This window comes from Phocoena phocoena, chromosome 9, assembly GCF_963924675.1.
Source record: "Phocoena phocoena chromosome 9, mPhoPho1.1, whole genome shotgun sequence".
NCBI lineage: Eukaryota > Metazoa > Chordata > Mammalia > Artiodactyla > Phocoenidae > Phocoena > Phocoena phocoena.
In genome coordinates this window covers 37,740,432-37,764,759 of record NC_089227.1, presented here as the reverse complement: position 1 = coordinate 37,764,759, position 24,328 = coordinate 37,740,432, and the positions used below count along the sequence as shown (strand labels likewise).

The 24,328-nt window shown below is 35.5% G+C and overlaps 1 protein-coding gene across 1 annotated transcript in view; it reads right to left on the bottom strand.

The window, feature by feature from the left end:
• Positions 1-23,951, bottom strand: part of MEOX2 (mesenchyme homeobox 2) — a 63,870-nt gene extending 39,919 nt beyond the window's left edge. Inside the window, exon 1 of the mRNA XM_065884005.1 lies at positions 23,238-23,951. Within this exon, the coding sequence (XP_065740077.1) occupies positions 23,238-23,751 (514 nt within the window). The 5' untranslated portion in view covers positions 23,752-23,951. The remainder of the gene's footprint in view (positions 1-23,237) is intronic.
• Between the last annotated feature and the right edge of the window lie 377 nt (positions 23,952-24,328).

Sequence of the window (24,328 nt, the reverse complement as noted above, 5' to 3'; positions counted from 1 at the left end):
GGTAGGTGAACTAGCTGTAACAGGGTATTCTTAGGATACCCCTATAGAAGCTTTTCACTAAGTGTAAAATTCCTTTGTAATTACTCATGTTCCCTGAATACTCTAAGTAATTTACAATATTTTCAACAAAACGTATGTGGCATAAAAGCATGGAACATATGTTGTGACATCTTTTGTAAACACCAGTCGTGTAAGCAGATCTTCTATTCTCAGCCAGAAGTAGTTCCTATTTGAAAGGCAGCACTAACATCTTCTCTTTGGAAGAGAAAATATACACTATGAGTATAAACTATATAATGGCCCATATAAAAAGTTAAATAAATATATATTATTTTATATAAAGATATGCTACGGCTTCCCTGGTGGCGCAGTGGTTGAGAGTCCGCCTGCCGATGCAGGGGACATGGGTTTGTTCCTCGGTCCGGGAGGATCCCACATGCCGCAGAGCGGCTGGGCCTGTGAGCCATGGCCGCTGAGCCTGCGCGTCCGGAGCCTGTGCTCCGCAACGGGAGAGGCCACAACGGTGAGAGGCCCGCGTACCGCAAAAAAAAAAAAAAAGAAAAGAAAAAAGACGTAACTTTACGGTTTCTACACCACTCATATTTTAAAATAGCATTGCATAGTTTATAAGTTTATACATTAAATGTAAATTTGGGGGCTTCCTTTTCCAGAAAGATAGAATAAATGTACTTTTGTGGATTCCTGCCATTAAGTACCACTGAAAATACTGGACACTGTAGTAAAACAAACCTAAGATGATTCTGAAAGGTAGAGAAAGGAAGGCAGAATGGCTAGGGAATTTGACACGAGAAATGACATGGTGGTCAGGTCCCTGAGTTGGCTTTTGCCTTCTGTGTCCCAGACTTGGAGCTGAAGAAGACAGCAACCTCAAAACGCCAACAAACACTAACAAAAAAGCTCTGACAAAAGTCTGCTGTCTTTGGGCAAAGGTCCAGAAAAGGGGTAGCCTCACAGAGCAAAATACTTCATTCAAGACAACAACTGCTCTACTCAAGCAAAACAACTTTTGCTCTGTGAAAGCCCCTATTCAGAGGGTCAGGAGTTAAAGAGGAGTTAACTATTGATGAATCTCAGCAAGTTGGATAATCTCCAGAGAATGATGGTGAGAAAAAAGTCAAACCCAAAAGTTGTAAATATGTTGTATTATTCCATTTATATAACATACTTGAAAGGAAAATTTACAGAAATAGAACAGAATAGCAGTTGCTAGAAATAAAGGGATGGAACCCAGGGAGCACTGGCCTATAAAACAGTAGTATGAGGGATCTTTATGGTGATGGAAATGTTCTGAATCTTGACTGTTTCAATGCCAACATCCTGACTGTGATATTGTGCTCTACTTTTGCAAGATTACCATTGGGTAAAACTCGTCAAAGAGTACTTGGAATTTCCTCGTGTTATTTATGGCTGCATGTGAATCAACAATCATCTCAAAATGTAAAAGTTAATTTAATAAAAAATTATGATGGCTTAGTAGTTCTTTAACATATCTTTTTTTTTTTGGACCAGATAATTCTTTGTTGTGGACAGTTAATTTGGACCAGATAATTCTTTGGACCATATAATTCTTTGTTGTGGGCACTGTCCTGTGCGTTGGAAGATGTTTAGTAGGATCCTTGGCCGCCAACCAGTAGACTCCAATAGCATTTCACCTACATTCAAGTTGTGACAAGTATCTGTCTCTATATATTGCCAGCTGTCACCTTGGAGATGAAATCACCCTGGTTCGAAAACAACCAATCCCATTTTAAAGTTCTAGCACTGTGCTGACACATAGTCAGTGGTCATTGAAGGGTGTTTAAATCAATGTTCATACTTGCATTTAAAAAATGAGGAAGGAAGCATTGGGATAAACTGGAGAGGTATTCTTGTAATGATACAGGTGAAAAACAGCATTTCTAAACTAAGAAATTAGATTAAGGGAAATATTAAACAGTTGTTCAGAATGTAAAATTGATAGCCTTTGATAACTAAATACATAAATAACTTTCCTATTGGTAAGTGGTTTATTTTCTTTCCTTATCAAACTTACACCTGAGATCTTAGGACTAAGTAAATTAGCATGATTTGAGAGAATATCCAAATTATTTCAATTCTGCTCTTAATTGATGACTACATTAACACGTTCATTAAATTGACTTGGTCAAATAGGCCCCTACATAATATACGGGGCCTGAGTTTTAGACACTTTTGCTTTTTAAATCAACCACATATTTTTTTTTTAGAAGCACAGCACTTTGCCAATAGGAGGCACTCAATATGTACATTATAAATGACTGAATAACTGAACAAGTTGGGGTGATAAATCAATCATCCTAAAAATATGATCAACCTTTTCAAAGTGGCCTTCTTGAATGGGTTTTCCATTTATGGCTGAGCAAACACACACAGTTCTCTGTGTAACAGAGAATGCATTTATTATATGACTGGTGATGATTAGGGCAGTGCTCTATAGACACGAAAGAAAGTCATTCTCTAAAGGAAGCTAATGTCACAAAACCTGAGTTTGTGGTTTTGGCATTATTAGCACTCTATCCACTTGAGCTAATTGACAAATTTTCCAGTAACAGATAATGACTGGCTGGGGTGGCAGATATAGGTGCCACTACCACCATAATTATATTTAATCACATAATACGAGATAGCATTACGCAGGGGGAAGAGTCAAGTTCAACAGGATAAAAGAACATAATTTTGTAGTTAGAACTTTGCACAGTTAACCATTTCATATTTATTTTAGGCAAGACCATCCTTACATCCTGGAATTAAAAAGGACAAAAGCACTCTCTGTTCCCTCCCCGCCCCCCCACTAAACTTTATTCTCTTTCCTGGTGTTGACTAAGGAAATCTGGAGTGGAAAATCAACACCACTACTGCTATTTGCTTTCTGGATTATCTTTGAAAATGAAAAATAAAATCAACCAAAGACTATTATTTAGAGAATTCTATATTTATCAACTTTGAGGTCTTCAAGGAACGGTGCCATATTAATGAAATACATAATACTTGTTCTTTAGGGAAAGGTTTGACTTTTAGTGTTTTTCAGTTCTCCATTTTCTTAAACTAAAAGCAATCAAGCAGATAGAGAAAGAAATCTTGAATCAACTCTATAATCAATAAAGTGGATACATCAAATGGCTCCTGTAGCGTGAGGAGAATATCAGCTGTACAATATTCCGAAGAGATTTTAACTGTCAGCAGATCGAACTTGAGAATGATACTGGATTCAAAATAAAGGAATAAAGATAGGATTGGAAATTAAACATATTTTGTAGTTGCCAGGCAATATAAATTTTCAAGGTTGAGTAATGCATTAATCCCCTATAGGAATAAGCAGACTTTTAGTTTCCACAGTCTTATAAGCCAAATTTCGATATTTTTGGCTTAGAACAATGGAGCAGGCCCCCATTCCTTCAACATTTTTCCACATCCTCTTTGATATCCACACAGGGCAGTGACTGAGTATTTTTGGTAATTTATTTGTATTTCATCCTGAGATTTATAAAGAATGAAACGATTCTAAGCGATTTATGATTTAATGTCCTACATATGAAAATGTAAAAACACAGTTCCATTAAACCAATCAATCTTTCCCATAATTAGAAAGTAATAGCCTAACAGACAATAAATTCTTCATGTTCTGGAGGTCAAAGTCTAAGGTATTATCAATACTGCCCTAGAATTAAAAGGCCTCTATACCTTTTTATCAAATAATTGAAAGATGTAAATTACTCAAGACTCAAATATACTAACACAGTGGCCATTTCCACATCTGTAAATAACCAAAGCCAAACCTGTGGACAGAAAATCAACTTTCCTATTGCAGTTCCCAATGACTGAGGCTGCACAGAGCATACTGGTATGACACTTTTTCATAGCTACAAACTGTATTTTGTTTAAAAGTACCAGGAATCTCTGAAAACCAATATAATTATAAATTTATTGATGATAAGGTGATAAAGAGATTCCATTTTAAAACGATGGAATGAAATAAGAACTCTCATCTTGGCACCAAATCTGTTCATGTCAAGCAAGAGAAATTTCTATGATAATTTTTTAAATATCTGATGGCATAGCATCAGATTTATTTTAAAAATTTATTTTTAAAAGAAAAAGTGAATGTGCAAGTTTCTTGAAGGCAGAACCATTATAAATAATTGCACAGTGCAGGCATCCTTAAAGTAGTGACAGATTAGTATAAAGCAGGCAGTGAGAAGTGAGTACAGTAATGGCATTATTCCAGTCACTGGGCTATTGGCAGACACAAAACAACTTACTGTCTTGATCTCCCCAGTTACGCTCTTGGTCTTTTCTACATCATCTATTTGAAATCTATGTATGTATGTATGTACGTATCGGTCTACCACCTGAGTTAAGGGGTTTATCAACCTTGAGATGAAAAAAGTTTTTAGTTCAAACAAAAATTGTAATTTAGATCGTGTGTTTTGCTTTTTTTTTTTTTTTTTAGCATTATGATGTTAAAACAAATATCAATCACAGTAACTTGTGCTCACAGACCTAAGAACTACATGTAAAGGAAATGGGTTAAGAGAAATTTGCTCTGTTACTGAGACAAATAAATTCCCTAATTAAAAATAAAGGGTGAACACAAAATTTAAAGAAAATAGCAAGGTATCACCCTTTTAAATTTAATTTGGAGATATACTTGAGTTTTCTTTTTTTTTATTTCCTTTGTATCTTATTTGCTTTTTGGTCTTTCTAGGAGCTTTAACATTTGGCTTCTTTTTTTGTTCTGCCTCTTACTTGACTTTGTATTTCCCTAGTGAATTCCTGGCTAGAATACATGTGCATTTACTTTAAAGAAACCCATTTATTTTGACTGAGATAGACAAAAATAAAACATAGGTCTGGAGTTCTCTGAAATTAAATAAGCAAGCAAACAAGCAAACAAAAAGCCCTCAGTGATGGATGCTTGACGTTTACTCCTTAACCAAGACCCTGCCTTTCTAATACATGTTCTTATGTCAGGATCAACTGCCATTTGATTTAAAGTAGAAAATGAAATACCCTAAAGATAAAACAACTCTATGCCTAATTCAGCTGGGGGCCACAGGCCTCCAGATTCCTGGCCTTTCCTCTTCAAATTTCCTAGGTTTCCATAATTCAGGCTTTCAACTTAAGAAGTTTCCAAGGGCCTTCCAAAGTTTTTTCTTGGCTTCGTCTCTGCACTTTTGCTGAACGTCAAGGTCTGAGGTTTGTTTGAATTCCTGGTCTGTGGAGATCTGCTGGACTTTCTAGCAGGTGTGAAGACCCCATGGCTCCTTCTGTTGCATCTCATTTCCACTTATTAAATACTTTATCTTGGAGGATGAAGCAAAAGTGACTTTCGTGTTTCCTGGCAGTCTCCTGCTTCAAAGAACTTAATAGTGATTTGTTTATTTCTGAGGAAATGGAGACCAGTCAGTGATGACAGATTTATTAGTTAAGTGGACATCACCCGCAAAAAACCCTTTTCTTACAGTTCAGGCTTTCTTCTAAGCACACACTAAATGTTCAAGACGATGTTATACATTTTGGCAAATCAAACCCATGTGATTCAATATAGTCAAATGTGTGAACTGATACAACTTCTTCCACATACATTTACAGAATAACTTAAAGAAAAGAAAATGAACAAAGAAAGCTACTATTACCCTAAACTAAGAGAAAAAAAAAAGCACCCTGATGAACTGGTAACACTGAATATGTTTTGGAAGATAACCGAAGGAACGTTAAAAGCAAAAAGTGATGAAACAAAAAAATTCAAGTAAGATGTCTGGAATTGAGAAAAAGCACTTGCAATACCGGGGAACCCTCAAATGCCAGATCATGAAGTAATTTCAAGTATAACAACACTATAGATTTAATTTTTATATTAATCACTGATAAAATATATGTTAATGTTTAAATTTTCAGAGTAAATATGAAGAATAGACATCAACTCCAGAATGGCCCAAATTATTCCTCCTCAACGAATGACCAGTTTTACCAGGAAGTAAATGTTAAGCAAGGCAGACACTGAGGTCCCATCAAAGGAAATTCTATCCCTTCCAGATTCAAGTAAAAGAAATCAGCTAACACTCAGTATTCATTCAAACCAAGTGGACAGTGGTAATGAAATGATAATATTGCTAGTCTAGGAAAGTAGATTTCTATGCTTTCAATACCCTTACTGTAGAAAGTGAACAGTTGAGCAAGAAAGAGTGTAGCTATTTGACATCTTAATATTAAATAAATGGGGTGAAATATTCAAACAGCAGATTACAGAAATAAGAGAAAGTTACTGAATTGGAAGTTATTAGCCCCATCTCTGCACGCATTATTTTAGGGATGTCACTCTCTGAGCCTCAATTTTCTCATCTTTAAGATTGACAGGGTGGTTTTGATAAATTCTAGAATCCCTTCCAGTTCTAACATTCTGTGAAGGTGCTTAAATGTAGTCTGCAGGAAAGTCTTAACAGCTCTCAAGATAAAGATGGAGAGAAATGCCAAGAAGACTATAAAGAAGGGAAACCTAGGAAGGACTAAAAGTCATTTCACTTGTTTCACAATATTCTAGTAAAGTCAGCCCTTGAAATATGGGAGAGCTAATAACATCACAGTCATGCCTATAAATGTACTCCACAACGTCCTCCATGGGCCTAATCCTTTCCTGCCTTATCAAGATAACATCGATATCATGCCAAGTATAATATAGCATATATATTTAACCAGCTAGCATCTTTTACCTTTCACTGTGATTTTAGCAAATAATAACCTGGGGATAAAATTTTTGAATTACAAAGTTTAGCTATGTACAATCAATTACTGCCCCACAAACCTTGGTGCATAAGACAAATGAATGCTTAAATCATAATGATTAAAGGTATGGATATGAGTGTCCTAGGGACTCTTGTGCATGATTTTGCGCAGGATCCCAGGAGCCCAAAACCCACTCTGCATTTCATATCTACAATATTCAACTAGGATACTCATATTTTTCTCCAAGGGTGATCTGATCCAGGCCACAGTTTAATAGATTTTTAGGTACTCATGGCTTCAGAAGGGAGAAGTAAGAAATGAGATGAATTGAGGGAGGTGTCATGCACTTTCTGAAACCTTCCTGGATTTCTCAGGATGTTTTCATCACCTTTGCTACATTATTATTTCTTCTATTATATTGCTGCATTTAGTTGTTTCCATCTTTGCCTTCCCTACTATGCTATGGACCCCTCCAGAAACCTCAAGGTGTTCTATTCGTATCAGTGTACCCACATCATGGAACCAAGTCCCTCGCACAGAGTACTCATTTAATGAGTTATGTCTGAGTTTGTGAATTATGAGGCTACTGAAATACCTATGGCATTGGTGTGTGTGTCCTGTGTGTTTCTGGGGGCAGGGGGAGGATAGGCTACAATTTGATACTAATTACCATTTATCTAGATAGTCTTTCTCTGAGTTACTTGTTTGTAAGATTTCAGCTTTATCTAAAATACTAATGCTGCTTCCTAAGGTTAATACGTGGTTCAAAAAGAAGTATAATTCTATCAGAAAATGTAAAATGAGAACTTTCTGTGTTTTAGTTTTTGTTTCTAATATTAGGAGAAGGGTAGAGAAAATGTGAGGGTATTTATAGCTGAACTGAGAATAGCACAACTACCTCATGAAGAACATCCCTTAATAATAGTTCTGCTTCTGACTCTTGTGTGAAGCAGCCCCTCGCTCATTCAGCACCTCTTCGGGACACAGTTAAATTGTGGAACCTCTTTATTCCACCCACTTTGAATAACATATTTAAATTTCCTATTGGTTTAGTTTGGCTTTTTCACAACCTGAGTTGTCAAGGTAAAACCATGCAATCTGGAAGTCATCTATGTCTACTGTGTACTAACATCCATTCAACTCTATTGCAGTTAGCTAACATTCTTTAATTAGCGTTGCTCTTTTTTAAATAGAGATGCTTTGCCAATGCAGACTCTTTCTTCTATCTGGTTTTCATAAAAATATAACCCCTTATCTCTATTACTGGGTCCATGGAAAAAACATCTTTTTTTTTTTAACTGGGAAAAACTAAGATTTATTCATCTAAAGTAAAAATCCAATTGCCATTAGTAACAGAGATGACCACATCCACACATTTACACACCAATGGCCACCAACATTTTATGAGCAAATTTTCAATACAAAATTTCTCTCACTGAAAACTACTAAAATGTTTTCTTTACTCTTCTTCTACACTGCCAATAACACTTTATTACAAATTACATTTGGTCTGGCCTGATTCTATTCCAAAACCTCTCAAAAAAACAGTGAGAGTTGCCTGGACACTTACGTATGCTTGGCCCAGTGCTATAATATATATGTTTGTTTTTTTGTGTGTTCCTAAGATAGTCTGAACGCAATCATTGACATTTTTCCTACATTTTCGTACATGAATATACACTCTCAACTCATAAATTCTAACATGAAAGTATCCAGTGAGATTGTTGCTTAATATGTAGTATTAATATTGCCTTTTCTCCCATAAATCGCCAGTAGTTCAATCATCAATTAGTTACCAATTAATCTCTATTAAAGATGAATCCACTGATGAATAGTCCTGCTTCCCACATATTCAAAACTCTGCGGTTGGCAGCTTAATTGTGTAATGTATGGCTGCAGCCAAACAGGCCCAGATGGTTCACAGGACAGATGTGAGACTCCCTATACTTCACTTTTCCTTGCATTTGCTCTTCGCTAATGCCAAGATGAATATTTTATCCTCATTTTCTTCCCCCAAAGTTAAAAATCTTCTCTAATACACTCTTCTGTTTGTCAGCTACCTGACTTGCAATTCTGGAATTCATACCAGGGACTATAAAAGACCAAATCTTTTGAGAGGCTTTAAAAGTTAATAATTCTTTGTCATTAATTGCCACTGTCTGATTCTATTAAGTTTTCATACTTTCCCCCTGGAAAATCTAGCCTAATTCCTGGCATGTTCCCCACCCGTTCCCAGAAAAATGTTCTCCTCCCTATTCCTCAAGAGGCCTGGAAGAATCTCCCTAGTTGACCTTACATTTTTGAATATGCTTTCATTGTTTGCCTTCCCACTTCCAAAATTCTATTATTTTTTACACTCACACTCATCATTATGTTGTGATTTACTTCGTTTTAATTCTGCATTTATAATTCAACAATTTAGCATCTTTCATTTTGCTTTTATTTTGGTAAGTGCCCAAATCCCACATTACACATTATGTTTAATTAACCATTATTTTAAGGTACACTTCGGCCTTTTCAAAACCATGAATGTATTTTATTTTAGTAAACATGTGGTTGAGTAAAGCAAGCATTTATCCAAGAAACCTTTTAGCAAGGTAATGCTCCTTACATTTTAATTTCAGATATTTTTCGACTTTTACAGCTATACTTTTAACTGAATTTAGCTTTGTGTGGTATTTGAATTCTCATTATCTCTTTCTCTACTTGAGAATTTTCCCATCCTTGATGACTCTTTCAATAGCCGAAGAGTCAGAAAGTTTGTCTTTTTGTCTAGAAGCACTGTTCAAGTGGACTTTCTAACAGATTGAAATGTTCTATATCTGCACTGTTCAATACATTAGCCAATTAGCCACACGTGGCTAGTGAGTATTTGGAATGTGTTTACTGATACAAAGGAACTGGTTTTTAAATTTAATTAACTTTAATTAATTAAAATTTAAATAGTCATATATGGCTAGTGGCTACTATACTACACAGCATAGGAGAGTATTAAGATTATTGGTGATAAACAGAGATATACAAATGGCCATTTCTAGGAAATGTGTAATGTTTTATTGAGCGACTGTGTCTAACATTGCTCTCCATGGGCAGAAAAGGGTAAGATTTAGAATACAGCATCCCTGCCGCTCAGAGCTTTTTAACCTAGAAACAAGAGTAGTTCTCTGTCTTGGCTATACATTAGAATCACTTGAGAGAACTACCCATTGGTAGTTCTCTGTCTTGGCTATACGTTAGAATCACTTGAGAGCTTTTTAAAAGTATCAGTGTTCAGATGAAATAACAAGAAATCTGAGATTTGTTTCAAAGTAATTGGGACAAGGTAAGGGAGGAATGGAATGATAAATGAGTTAAGATTTGCCACGTGTTGATCTATATTGAACATGATGGGCACCTGAAGGTTCGTTATACTATTATCTCTATTCTTTTAATGATATAATTTTTCCATTATGAAATTTTAAAAATTCAAGCTCTGCTCTAGATTAACTTAATCATACTCTATGAGGCATGAGAATTTTTTAAGACTGCCCAGATCATTCCAATGTAACATCAGTATTGAGAGTTACTGGTCTGAATAAAGTAATCTCATGATACCATGTTAATGAAAAGGTCCAGAAGCATGGAAAATCTGAAAGTTATTTTTCTTTATGAGCTGAAGGAATTGTTAAAATAGAATCAGTATCAGAGTCATGGATAACAGAGTTTTTAAAAAATTGTCAAAATGTTTTGCAATATGGGTTAATTTTACCTCTTTTACAAAAATAAATGCTAACTTACTTGCATAAGTAGACTCACTGCAAACTTTCTTTTCATGAGACAGTTCGTGTGTGATGCGTGAGTAAGCCCAAAGCCACAAGTGAGATGATTTTTTTTAGCCTGCCCACTTCTCACGGTCATTGCTCTCTCCTTACTAGCCAGACCACCTCATGTGTGGTCACTTGTCAGTGTCTTGGATCCACATTCTCTAATCACATACCATTGTTTGAATCTGGTTAACCAGTCATACTTAAAGCAGAATGATACAGGCTGAGGCATCATGGATTGAATCAGCATCACTATATCAAGGCACTCAGAAAAGGGATTTTTCATTTCTTTTTTAAAATTCAGCATACTTGAAAATTTTGAAAATTACCTATCTTCTTTTTCAAATCATCATTTGTGCCATTATCCAACACTACAATACTGATTGATCAATACTCCATATTTTCCCCAAATGCCTGATAATTTCAAGTTCAATTTAATTTTTTGGCTTTGTTAGACATTTTAAGTACTATGATTACTTGGTTGTATGTAGTGTGCAAAAGCTCAACAATTCACAGCATAACTGCACAGAATTTTCATAGAATCTCGCCTCACCCCAAAATAATGGAATGAGACATTTCTATACATTAGTTAATGGGAAACTGGGCTTAACAGTCACTAAATTGTTGAAAGTATATGCACCTTACCTTTGAAAATGTAGATGATTTTTGCTGATTTATAATAAAGTTTCTAATAAATGAGTATTTTTGTCTCGATTAATTCACAAATGGTAAATATATGCCATGTAATCAAAGGTATTTCACTTTAGAAAGCATCCATAAAAATCATTCAGAAACAAATACAGATAATTACTTAAAGTCAATATTCATTAAACTCCCTTATGGATTGACCAACAATCTTCTGAATTCGCCCAACTACTAGAATCCTGGAACCAAGAGTCTCAGAAAACCCCCGATACAAACAATTCATTCAACATTAGTGAAGCATTTTCTATGCCACAAATGGGATTTACCAAGCACTTCTATGCACCTATCCTAATGCTGGATACCACATTAAAAGAAAAAGAAGATAGACTTTTTCTTTGCGAATACATGTAATTCAAATCAAAGACTAGAGACATGTGAAATAAAACAGCAAATTTAACTGTGTTGTTATGCAGAATACAGACATTAATGTGGTAAGAGAAATGCAGTCATTAGCTTAGGGTGGTATTGACCTGAGAAGGTGTCACAAGCTGTATATTAATGAAAATAATAAATACATATTGGAAAAAGATATTACAGGCTTCAGAATCAAAATACAAAATAAATCTGGCAGGCAGCATAGAGCTAAATACACACACACATACACACAAGAGTGCAATAGAGCTAGTGAAATCTGAATAAGATTAGTGGATTTTATCAATGTCAGTTCCTGGTTATACAACTGTATTACAATATTAACACTGGGGAAAACTAAGTAAAGGGTATCGAGATCCCTCTGTATTATTTCTTACAACTATATGTGATTATAAAATTTTCTCAAAATAATAAACTTTTTAAAAAGGGGTAGACATAAACATGTTTATTGAGGAAATATTGGTTAAAAAAAAAAGCAAAATCAATATCAACAAAACTGGCCCAGCTGGTCAACAAAGCCTTTAATGACTGAGTTGGGATATTGTAGATGGAATCCCATTAATATATATCCCTAAATTTTTAGCAAAAGAGATTGGATAGTAAGTAATATGTAGCATGTCTTGTCAAATGGAAGATGCAGGAAATCTTGTGTGAAAAATTCTTCAATGCAATTATGACTATAAATATTTAGGTACCCACATTAGGAATTATCAGAACACAGTTTTAAAGTAACATTTCACATTGTACTCCAAAGACTAAATGAAAGATGACTTTGCCAGAAAAAAACTGCTCTAAATACATCTATCAGATTATATATGTAATATGTATGAGATTATATTATATATTTAATTATATGTAATATATAACATATAATTAGATATAAATGATATTAAACAAAAAGTAATTGCACACAAGAAGCAGTACAAGTAAAACCTATATATAGATTTATCTTGTATATCATTGACGACCATTAGCCACTCCATGCATATGCATCAAAGCCTATAATTAAACATTCATATTGTCAGTGTAGAATACTTTCAGTTTAATGCAGAATTCCAAGAAGAGGAATGACAAAGTCAAAATATTACTATATGGTGAATGTAGGATTTAATTATGGAAGAATGAGCAGAAGTAAAGATATCTGGAAGAGAGAGCTACATCAGAAATCCTGTAGAGAGAACAAAATTAAGTGCAAGAAACATCAAAGTAGGAATACGAAAAATAATATAGAATGATATGCAATAGAATGGATTTGGCCTGAGCTGTGTAGGAAAAGGCGGCATGACTGACTTTGAATTTAAGTCTAGTGGAAAAGGAGTGGAGAATCATCAATTGAGACCATTAACATGAAGGGATTTTGGCTGTAAATTAAAATGAACTAGGCAGAAGAGGAATTATTTTTTATCACCTTGGAAACAGAGTTGTGTTTAGACAAAAGAGGAAAAAAATTCTTGGAAGAACCAACTGTATATTTTATGTTTAATTTTGTTTTCGAGGGTCTAGTAAAAACTAAGGATCTGGAATTTCCATGAGAGGTCGGTGTTAGAGTGTTCCAGAGGTTATATGGTTCACTGTATTGGGGAGAAGCACATGGGTCTGGTGTTTACAGATGATGGCGAAGATGGGTGTCAGCAGAACAGGAAGAGAAAAAAGGAAGGCACATCTGGTTAGCAAAGGCAAAAAATGGTCAATCATTAACATTTTTTAGTATCTTCTGGGCAAAAAAAAGATTGTATTCAATTAAAAAATAAGATCAATAATTATTTTAAAATGGAGTTAAAGTTAAGACTTGAGACAAGGGAAAGTTGCTTGGTGTCTACTTGTAGCTATTTATTACATTGCACACAAAATGCAAATATGTTATAGGTAAAGCCCAACCAAATAAAATCTACTAGTATTGCATTAAACATTTTAAAACAGGAGACAGATTCTTCAGTTCACAAATGGCTACCCAAAATATGATTCCCTTTATATAAATACCTGTTACTTATAGATATCATATAGCAAAGTCCATCTGCACATTACCATATATTAAACTTTAAAATGCTATGGTTTATTGTACAAGGTGTCAAAAATAGGCAGGCACAATGGTAACCCACAGCAAGAACTACGTCATCAGAAAACTGAAGCTAAGAAAGAATAACAGTGTTCATATTTATAAAACAAGAATGAAAAATGACCGAGGTCATCATAAATTCAGAGAGAGGTAGTTTACACCCAGGTAAAGCATTTTGCCAAATTTTTATTCACTCAAAAGCAGTAGCCAACATTTTAAATGAGCTGAAATTTACTTTCATTGGGAAGACCATGTCCAAATGGAACCATCAAAAATAACAAAGGGCTATAATATGTAAATTCTCTCAGCAATGAACTTTATAACAGAGCAGAACAACGTCAAGTCCAACTTCCTAGTTAGCAACGGCAAGAGAGACCTGATATTTTATTTTCATATTTAAAACCCTTTGGTTTAAGTTCTGTTCCCTCTTGACTAAATACCCCTTTGTACATTCCTCTTGAAAACAGGTGTTTGATGGAGAAGTGGTAGGAGACATTTGAGAAAGGTTAGGAGATGTCCAAACAAAAAGGGTAAAGAATGGGAATCTTAAGGGTTATTAAGTGAAGGAAACTTGAGTCCCTTACACAGCTTGGTCTAAAACTCATCCTACATTTCAGGAAAATGGCATGAGACATAACTCTAGGGACAGTTGCAGATTATTTTAAATAGCAATCTCAGGCAAGCAACATTTCCTACAGTAATATTAGCAGTAAAATACAAATAAACAGGCAACATAAGACAGAGATTGTTTCCAGATGGTGTACACCCGCAACATAATTGCACCTACATTGATAGAAGATAAAAATAACAACACTTACTGAGCCAGACATTGTTTTAAGTACTTTATGTTTACTGACTCACTTTAATTTTTAGGAAACTACACTACAGAGAAGTTAAATTATAGTTAGAAGAGACAGAAGGATCTGTTATGTTCTCCCAGATCAACTCTTGACATTTCTCTGCTATGGCCTGCATTCCTTTAGGTTGACTTCTATGGATTTTCTCTACCGAGACCTCTGCGATCTGCTTCTCTATATTCTGATTATATCTGGCCAGTGGGAGGCAACAGAAGGAGATGGGAAGGCATGAAGAGAGGCTACTGTGTGATATTTGAGATTAGCTGCAATCTTCCATCTGAAGTCCCAACTTTGCTGGAAGGCTTCTGTCCTGCTGCTCTTACTGGATTCCAGATTCGTGTAAAAGCTCCCTCTATTTTGTCAGGTTTACAGGCGCTAATGTTTTCCAATTGTGGGCAGGCCCTGAGTGATGCCCCATCCTGTTGCTTCCCGACACACTGCCCACCATTAAATAGTCACCATCAACCTCTCTTCAGTTATTGCTATGGGTGTGCCACCTATTTTCTTACCTAATAGGATAACAAAGAAATAAGATAAATCCTTTGTGATCTATGAACTATTGACTAAAAATGCAAAAAAAATTAAAAAATAGCATTGCTGTTTCTTCTTATTTTCCCAAACATCTGGGTATCCAAGAAAAAATAGGGTGCTCTACTTCTAGGAACAAAGAATAGTTCTGGAAGAAAAGGCCTCCACAAGTCCCTGAATTTTGAAGGTAAATGTTCAAAAATAGTAATCCTGGAAATGTGTGTGGCAGCAGGCCCCTAAATTTGGGTGCCTAACCTCTGGTTTTCCTGTCATTTCAGTCTTTCTTAGTAGTTTACATGTAGATATTCTCTAGTTTAATGCATCCAGACCCATTTATACTACAAATAAGGAAAAAAAACCCAAAGTAAATGTAGCCTGTAGTTGGGGAGGTTTTCATTGTTAAAGATGTTAAAAATACTGAAAACTCATTTTACTTTTGAAAATATTAAATAAGAGAGATATCACTTAAAAGTCAATGTATCCAGTTGGGAGTAAAGCTCTCTTCGGATGGTTCTTAAAATGTGAAAGCCATTTGCTAAATTACTGGCATCCTACAAAATCAAAGCTACTATTTATCAATTTAGTTCCCAGTAAGTTTTTGACGGCACAATTCTATTTTCCTGAACTGTGTATTTTAACTAACAAAATAAAATCAATCTTTTGTGAAATTTACTTGGTATTCATTGTTTATTTGATAAGAGTCATTGGCCATTTTATACATTTTTTTAAACTAATGAGAATACACCTCAGTTTAGTTTGCTAGTTTTTCAGGAGGCTAAGAATACTCATCCAAAAGTTTCCTGTGCGGTCTAGAAAGTTGTAAGAAGCCGCCTATACAGACACCGAATATATTTCACCACTACACTTGCATATAACTATCATTTGCAAAAATAAGTTTTTATTTGGGTGTTATTTCTGGCAAAGCTTTAAGGCTATATTTTCAAAGAGCAAAACTCTAGGCCTTTAAAATTCTACTGGCATCCACCAACCCAAGCTGGACTCTCCTCTAGGTTTCCACAGAGCCTGAGAGAGAGATGACTTCATCTTAATCATTTTCTTGCCCACAGTCATGTAAGATAACTGGGATTTTTTTTTTTCTTGCAGCATTATAAAATCTCTTGAAATGTGTGGAGAGAAAAACAAAAGAAAACAGAAACTGCAGGGCGTTGGCAGATTTGATTTTATGACTAGCACTGATTATCAGCTTCAGCCTGTTGGACTCTCCACACAGCCGTATATGCTTCAAACTTAATATTTTATTTTGTAACTAGAACGCTTAACATCATATTATCGTCTCTAATTGGATACTTTAGTTCAGATGATCTGTTATGAAGAAATTAAATTTGAAATTCTATTAGTGTATATATACATTTATATAAATAATTATTTTTAATGTTTATTGTATTTTATTTTTTTAACACCTTTATTGTAGTATAATTGCTTTACAATGTTGTGTTAGTTTCTGCTGCATAACAGTGAATCAGCTATATGTATACAGTGTGCTTTAAGTGTAGCTGCCATGTCCTAGTTAATTCAGCACCTTCACTGTTTTTTTATACCATTAACCTTTCTATTAAAATACAGTAGGGACTAAAAACTATAAAAAATAAACACCTTATGTTCACAATTTCAACCAATACAGTCTATCTAGCTTCAAGAAACATACCTATAACATCTTAGAAAGAAGGCTTATGAAAACAAACACTAGGATATTTAAATGTTGGCTTGGCCAAAAAATACGTTCGGGTTTTTCTGTAACATCTTACGGAAAAACCCGAACGAACTTTTTGCCAGCCCAATACATTTGAAACATTCTAATCGAATTGATTCTATGAAATATTGAAGAGCAACGATTTCTGAATTTAAATCTTTAAACAAAACCCTAACATTTTCGCTACTACGAGTTATTACCTACTAAACTTATATTTGCAATAAAACTAAAAACTCCAAGGATGTAAGAATTAAGTCACCAAAATACACAAATATTTTAGAACTATTAAACTTTTAAGGAAATGATAATTTTGAAAAGTAACATAGGTATAATATCAGATAAACTGAAGATTAAATTTATTAATTTTAAAATCTATATAGTATAGAGAGCAAAGTAATTATTTTTGAAAGAGTTTTCCCCATACAAACCCCTTCCAAAAATGTGTACTTATTAATACAGATTTCACCTGATTTTTCTTATTCGTATGCACATGGAAGAGATCAAAAAGCATATCATAAAATAATTTCAGAGCCCTATGAAAATCAATATTCCAAATTTGTACCAAAAAGTACCCAAAGTACCAAATTTGGTACCAAAAAAGTACCAAATCTGCAGGCAGTAACACATTAAATTCAGAAATATTATATTGCTGTGGAAAATGTGACATTATAAATAAAGGTTTCATGGATAAGGGGACTTTAATTGTATATTTCAAATTCCAAATATAAAGGAATATTAATAATTGACCCAATCAATTCCAAATGAAGGTATATTTTTACCAAGTAATTCTCAGTTAATTTAGTAAGAAGTATTTCAAAAGGTTTTAAAAAGAAATATTACTCTGAAGTATGAAAAAACATCGGAAATTTATACAAATGGATTAATAGATATATTATTTATTACTTTGTATCATAAAATACTATCTAACACAATTCCTTAAAGGGAAAATAAATTCCTTACGTTTCTGTAATGTAAGTAGAAAATCATTAGAGAAAAGGGGATCCAAGTTAAGTTACTTCTGCCTCTACATAGGTAATGCAAATTGAAGCCTGGGATGTAAAATGACCTTTACTATTTTAAGTTTTACTTCACGAGAGTAATAAAATATTCTACAAGGTTTCCTCCAATTGAATTTTGAACTTCACTGATGACTATGATTTAGAAGTAGTGTGGAGAATGAGAGAGTGTTGTAACTCATTTTTCTTTATTGTGTTACTCCATCTCTACTTGGGGGTTTCAGTTTGATACAGCTATTCCAATAAATAATCATAAAGGTATCATAACAAAAATAGGCAAAATGTTATTGTTTGATTTTCTTTATAAACTTTACAAAAAGCTTATTATTGATAACTAAACCATATTAATGACTAAAACACATGAGAGAAATAAGTTGTGAGTGTTTTATCTTTTTTTTTTAATGAAACCATTGAAATCAGTCACCAATACAATAATCCAGGAAATGTAATTTACCTGGCCACTCAATAATTAATCCTTCTTATTTTATGATTACAATCAAGTGGGAAAGAATTCTACTCCTGATAGTCTTACTTCATGTGCTAATATATTTTCCTCACAAAATTTTTTATTATTATAAAAAACAACATGGCAAAAATACAAAAGAAATGAGAGATAAATCATCCACAACTCTTAAGTCAACAAATACTAGTTAAGGAATTCCTGTGTGTATTTTATTTGCTAATATCTTTTCACCCTTATCATTTATCACTCGTAAATGTTTGTAATAATTATAGCAATTCTTGGGGGAAAAAACCTCACTCTTAAATTTTAAAAATAAATTACTGAAGTGAACACAGTCTAAAACTAAAATATATTATAACACAGCCTAAAACTAAAATATATTATTGTATTATATTGTTTATTTTCATTTGAAATGAAAATCTAAAAAGCCATCACATTTTTTGTGTGTTTCTGGCTGCCATTTTTAATACAGTAAATAATGAAATTTCCCAGCACATATATATTTTAATATAGTAAATGAATAAAACTGGCACCAGTACTAGGCTAAATACATGTAATAGGTTTATATATGGGGATTTTTTTAACACAAATCAGCTATTAATTCACACATAGGTTATTTCTTAAAAAAAAAAAAAAGTTAATTCTTCTACTAAATATAGAATTAGTCTCTCAAGTTTCTCTGAATCTAAGGGGATGGGTTGTCCCTACTGTTATTTTATTTTTGTTTAAAATTAATTTCTTAAGACTGTTTAGGTCTTATAATAAAAATTATGTTATTATAAATTCCAACGCTGTGATGAAGGGTCTATGTTTTCAAAAACAGACAAAGTAATGTTTAAAATATGTTTTTCAGTTTATTAGTGGCGATCAGCTTACTGTGTGCCAACATAATGGTTTCCATTGATAATTACTGTAAAAAAGATTAAAATTTTAAATACTTGGTAAAGGCTTTTTAACCCAAATGAAAGTTTTAGCAGTGTCATGTATTACATTTGATGCTTTTCCTTTTCAAGTCAACTATGAATAAAGATATTTACGGAGAAATGGAAACTATTTCAGTATTTATTTGCATTCTTCCTTCCATCCATTGCTGACTTTCCACAATAAAGCGCCTTGATTCTAAACGAGTTGCTGCTCTTGACTTTTGAGCGTAATCATTTGAGAACACTCATGTAGGTCAATGGTACTTAGCAGATTTTTATCTCAGGTCATCGTTTAAAAATGTTCACACCTAAAATTAATCTACCACTCCAAGAAAAAGACTGAAAATGGTACTTTTTAAATTCCATAGATTCGAGGCCCTTACTTTCTTCAGTACTGTCCTATAATCATCTATATCCAGAAGACTGTATTTTAAATTCTAAAGCAAATGCTAAAAAGTCATCATCCAGCAATACAGAGATGAATAATAAAGTAACTTTTTTTCTTTCAGAAAACATGACGATAGAAATATCAAGAAAAAAGTGTACTATAATTCTAGAGTTAGGGTAGGTACGACACTACTCGGTATTTTAATTTCTAGCATATTAACATAATACTTGTGTATCATTCTGCAGAGCCAGGCATACAGACAGACATAATTTGACAACAGGTATTTTATGATCTTGTAGCTATAATAAAATGTTTACAATTTTACAAGAATCTGATTCAAAACCTTGTAAAATCACTACCCCCGAATCACTCCCTTCCTTTTTGATATAATTTTGATTTTTTATAAAATTAATTAATTTGAATATAAAATACTTACATATTTATACTGTATATTACCTGCATAAAAACTAAAGTTAGATTGATTAATCTATTTTGGTGATATTAACTGAAAGTAGGCAGTATTATACTTATTACTACATTACTTGGTGAACAATCAAAAGTAACTGAAGCTAAGTAACTCACACTATTTATAGACATTTTTTCAGAATCACCTGTTTTCTATAGATTAAGTACAGTTGTAAAGTTTTGATTTTTAAGAGTTGCTCTGAAGGCACGGCAGATGTTGGTTTTGCTAATAGCGCTGGAAAGCACAGCAGGTTCAAAGTTGCAAATATGCTTAACACATATAAAAAAATAGTGTGATTTTCTATTAAACTTCGTTGTTTTCAATTGTCAGTAAACTATAGTGGAAGCCTAAAGTCCATAAATATTTGCTTCTAGACCCTTAAACTTCTTGAGTTTGTATATGCGTGTATTCATGTGTGTTTGGGAAGGGGAACACATGGAAATGCACACTGGAAAATGTTACATATTATAGTTTTAGCATCAGTACCATGGAAGAATATTGGGGTTGTTTTCCAGGGCTTAAAATTCCATTAGAATTTCACACAGTCATACACACATACACATATTCATACAATCTGGGTATGAGATGCAAGGATACAGAATTTTGGTTCCGACTTTGTCCTGGGTTTATGTATTACATTTACTCTCAACTAGAAATACACAGAAATGATAAATTGCCTAACAAAATATAAATGGTCTCTATAATGCATGATGTGAGTTTTGTCTAATACAATTTTAAAATTTCAAGAGTGCAGAAGTTACTTTAATATAATTTTTTGGAAATACTGAAACATTAAAACTATGCTATAAGTAATGAGAGATATATGTGTTAACAATATACCAAAATTACACTGACTTTGTACTTTGCTTTAGTTTCTGCTAGCTCAAGATGCCCTTATAATAATATGAAATGAAATAACTGTGAACATAAATTATAGAAGACCAAATACAATATCATTCCAGGAAAAAGCTACCTTGAATTTAAATCTAGCTAAAGACCTAACAAATATTAATTAACTAAAATATTGAATTTGGCTAATTAAATTTTATTTTCAAAGAGTATACAGATATTTAACCAGAAACTATTGCTATATTTCTTTTTAGATAGCCAAGAGTTCTTTCAAAATATCCCATCAAAGAAAATGTTCATTCTAACTCCCCAGTGATTCTACCCTTGGTGATGGCTAATTGTATTTCCCGCTCAAGATGTAATCTATTAATACTTTATGTAGCTGATGAAAACTTTTGTTTGTTTTTCCAGGCCTTTAATTGCCAGCTTCAACATGAAAAAATAAACGTATTTTGCTATATGGTTATTTCCCACCAAAGGAGGGTAGCACTGTTAATATAACTAATATTCTTAAGAAAGTTGTTATTAAAATAATTGAAGGGAACCAGTTCTTAGCTCCCACTCTCCTTATTTCTCCTCATCCAAAATAACATATGCCTATATGAAAATTCAATTTGCCCTATGAAACTTAGGTGCATTGGTTCAGTTGAGGCAGCATATGAAACAATCCATCACATAGGTTTCTCACTGCAGAAAATAAAATGAACAGTAAGAGCTTCTGGTAAATGTTAAAGTGCCGCTGACCAAACTGACCTCGGATCCTCTTATCCCAGAAAAGTTATAGTGATATCAAATGCTAACTCTATAAAATGATCTCATTCTAAAATTGACTTTTTTTTTCTAATGAAGATGGAAACCTTGCTATGATTAACCTTTTAACTCTCTGTCTGAAGGGTGTTTCACTTATGGTTAGTAAAAACCATTAAAATGAGTGATACTGCTGGCAACTTTCTTGGATATTAACTAATTTGTGATGGGGCATTAGAAGTTCACCCGACCTTGGAATGTAAAAGTCAGATTTTAAGTCTGTGATAGAAGAATCCATCCCATACTAACGCTTAAGAATAACTGATACCATTGCTGCAAAAGAACATGAAATATGCGGCTCATTCATTGTCATTCATGTGGGATCTTACCTAAAGCATTATAAAGGATAGACATTTTTCAGTCTTTCAAACCAATATCTGGAATTATCTTCCAGGACTGTTAAACCAATTCCGCAAAGAAAGAAAATATGTAAATATTATATTAAACAAACGACAGCTTACGAAAAGACGGAACGCAGGCTGCACTATAGCTACAGAAGAAAACTCACAACCTCCTTAATTATAAAGCATCTTTTAACAATTTCATAAGGATACGGATAGGTCAGGGCTTTGATGAGTTGCCTGCAAAACTTCAGTTTCTCTGGACTGCTAAAATTTAGTTGGCAGCCTCTGCCTTCAGGCATCCGCATTCAGTAAGGTTCCCCTTTTTGCGTGGCGGCTCAGGTTATCCCCACGTAGGTCTGTGCCTCCTGCGCACACCCTCCAGTACCAGCGCTACCCGGGTTGCTGTTTGTTTCCCAGTACTTGTTTCCGATAATACTCACCTGGAGGAGAATTTTACTTTCCACTTTAAAAACTTAGATTTTCTTTTTGGTTAGCATCACATAAATACAACTACTATTAAGAATCGTCTTTCTTCAAGGGTCTGAGCATGTATTTAGTTAAAATTCTCTGACATTCCTTAAAATCCTCTGAATTCCTAGACTGTCTTCCCCAAGAAAGGGAAATTTTTACCATTTGGAATAGGGTGCTATTTAAAGAACTCTGAAATCAGAATTTAAAAAAAAAAAAAAAACAACGAAAACGTTTTTCTCATATGCTCTGCCAAGTTCCATTGCAAGTTCCAACTATTGTGCAATAATTTGGAAATCCAGTTAACGATGGGAAAAATCTAGCCACTCAGTCGGGAACTTGCAGTGGAAAAGTCAAGGAATGGCACCCGCACGCACGGCCAGCGGACGCTGCAGCCCAGGGTGCAACCCTCTCCCCATCGCTCAGATGGAAGGTCACGCTTCGCAATCGATTTCACATACTTGTCACTTGTCCTTTTTTCTCAACGCTCTGGTAAACTAGTTTGAATCTTGGAGAGCTTAACGCAGTTGGCTGAGTGTTGCGCTCGGAGAAACACGTGCCCCCAAAATAAAAGGACCAAAGCAGCCTCGCCGAATTTGGCGGCGAGGAGCCAGGGAGGAAAGACCTGTACCATAACGCCCGCCGCCTCACTCTAGTGCGAGAATCTTCCCAGTCATCTCTCCGCCCCCTTTCGCCGAGGGTGCCCGGCGCGCCCTTACCTGAGCTATCGCTTTTCCTCTTGCCGCCACTTCTCTTCTCCGCCTCCGCGGGTGACAGCGCCTGGCGGCCGTAGTCCCCTGGCGGGCACGCGGCCCCGGTCGGGGTGCTGGAGCCCAAGCTGGAAGAGTTGGAACACAGGACCGGCGGGCTGCTTCCCAGCTCCGGGGGCCCTCCCGAGTCCGGCTGGAGGCAGAGGCTGTGCCGAGCCGCGCTTGGCGGGGAGGACATCTGCGGGAGGTGCCAGTTGGTTTGCAGAGCCTGGTGCTGCTGCTGCTGGTGGTGGTGGTGGTGATGGTGGTGGTGGTGGTGGTGCCCCCTGTGATGCTGGCTGGCAAACATGCCCTCCTCGTTGGGGTATCCCGCGATTATGCAAGACGAGGAAGAAGTGGAGAGCTCGGGATAGGACATATGGTCAGATCTTCCATGGAGGGCGAGAGAGGACTGGGAGAACGGGTGCAAGCCTTGCGCGGTGGCGTGAGGGCTGCGCAGGCAGCCAAAGAGCGGGTGTTCCATAGCATGCAAGTCTCGGGTTCCAGGCAGAAGACTTCACGACGGTTCCAAACGCCGCCACCCTCTGTTACTTTTCCCTGGAAACCGTGTGACTTTTCCCCCTCCCAAAGCAATAGCCGCCCGCGTTTCAGCAGAGCTCGGATAATCCCGGTCCTGAGCCCTAGCGGCCAGTCTCCTTTACGTATAAACACTCGGACCTGGAGGAGCTTCCCTCCGAGCTACTCAGATGTTAAGAGCAGGAGAGGTTGAAGCCAAAAGAAGGTGGTCCCAGAGAACTGCTTTCAAGGGGAAACGGCTCTGAGAGGTTATAAATAGAGTGTAACGTGAGCTGGGGGCTGGCTTAGGAGCCCAGTGCTGACCACATGCGAACTCCCTCCAAAACTCCGGCTCAGTCCGCGCCATGCGCTCGCAGTTCCACTTCCTATCGCCGGCTGGACGCACGCAGCGCGCCCACGCCCGCCCGCCCCTGCCAGCAGCCGGGACTGCAAGCGGCGCGCCTGGCGCCTAAACCCGAGCCCCGGCGGGCAGCGGCTCCCTTTCCCCCTCCGTCGGCCGGGCTGCGCCGCAGCGCCCCCCAGCC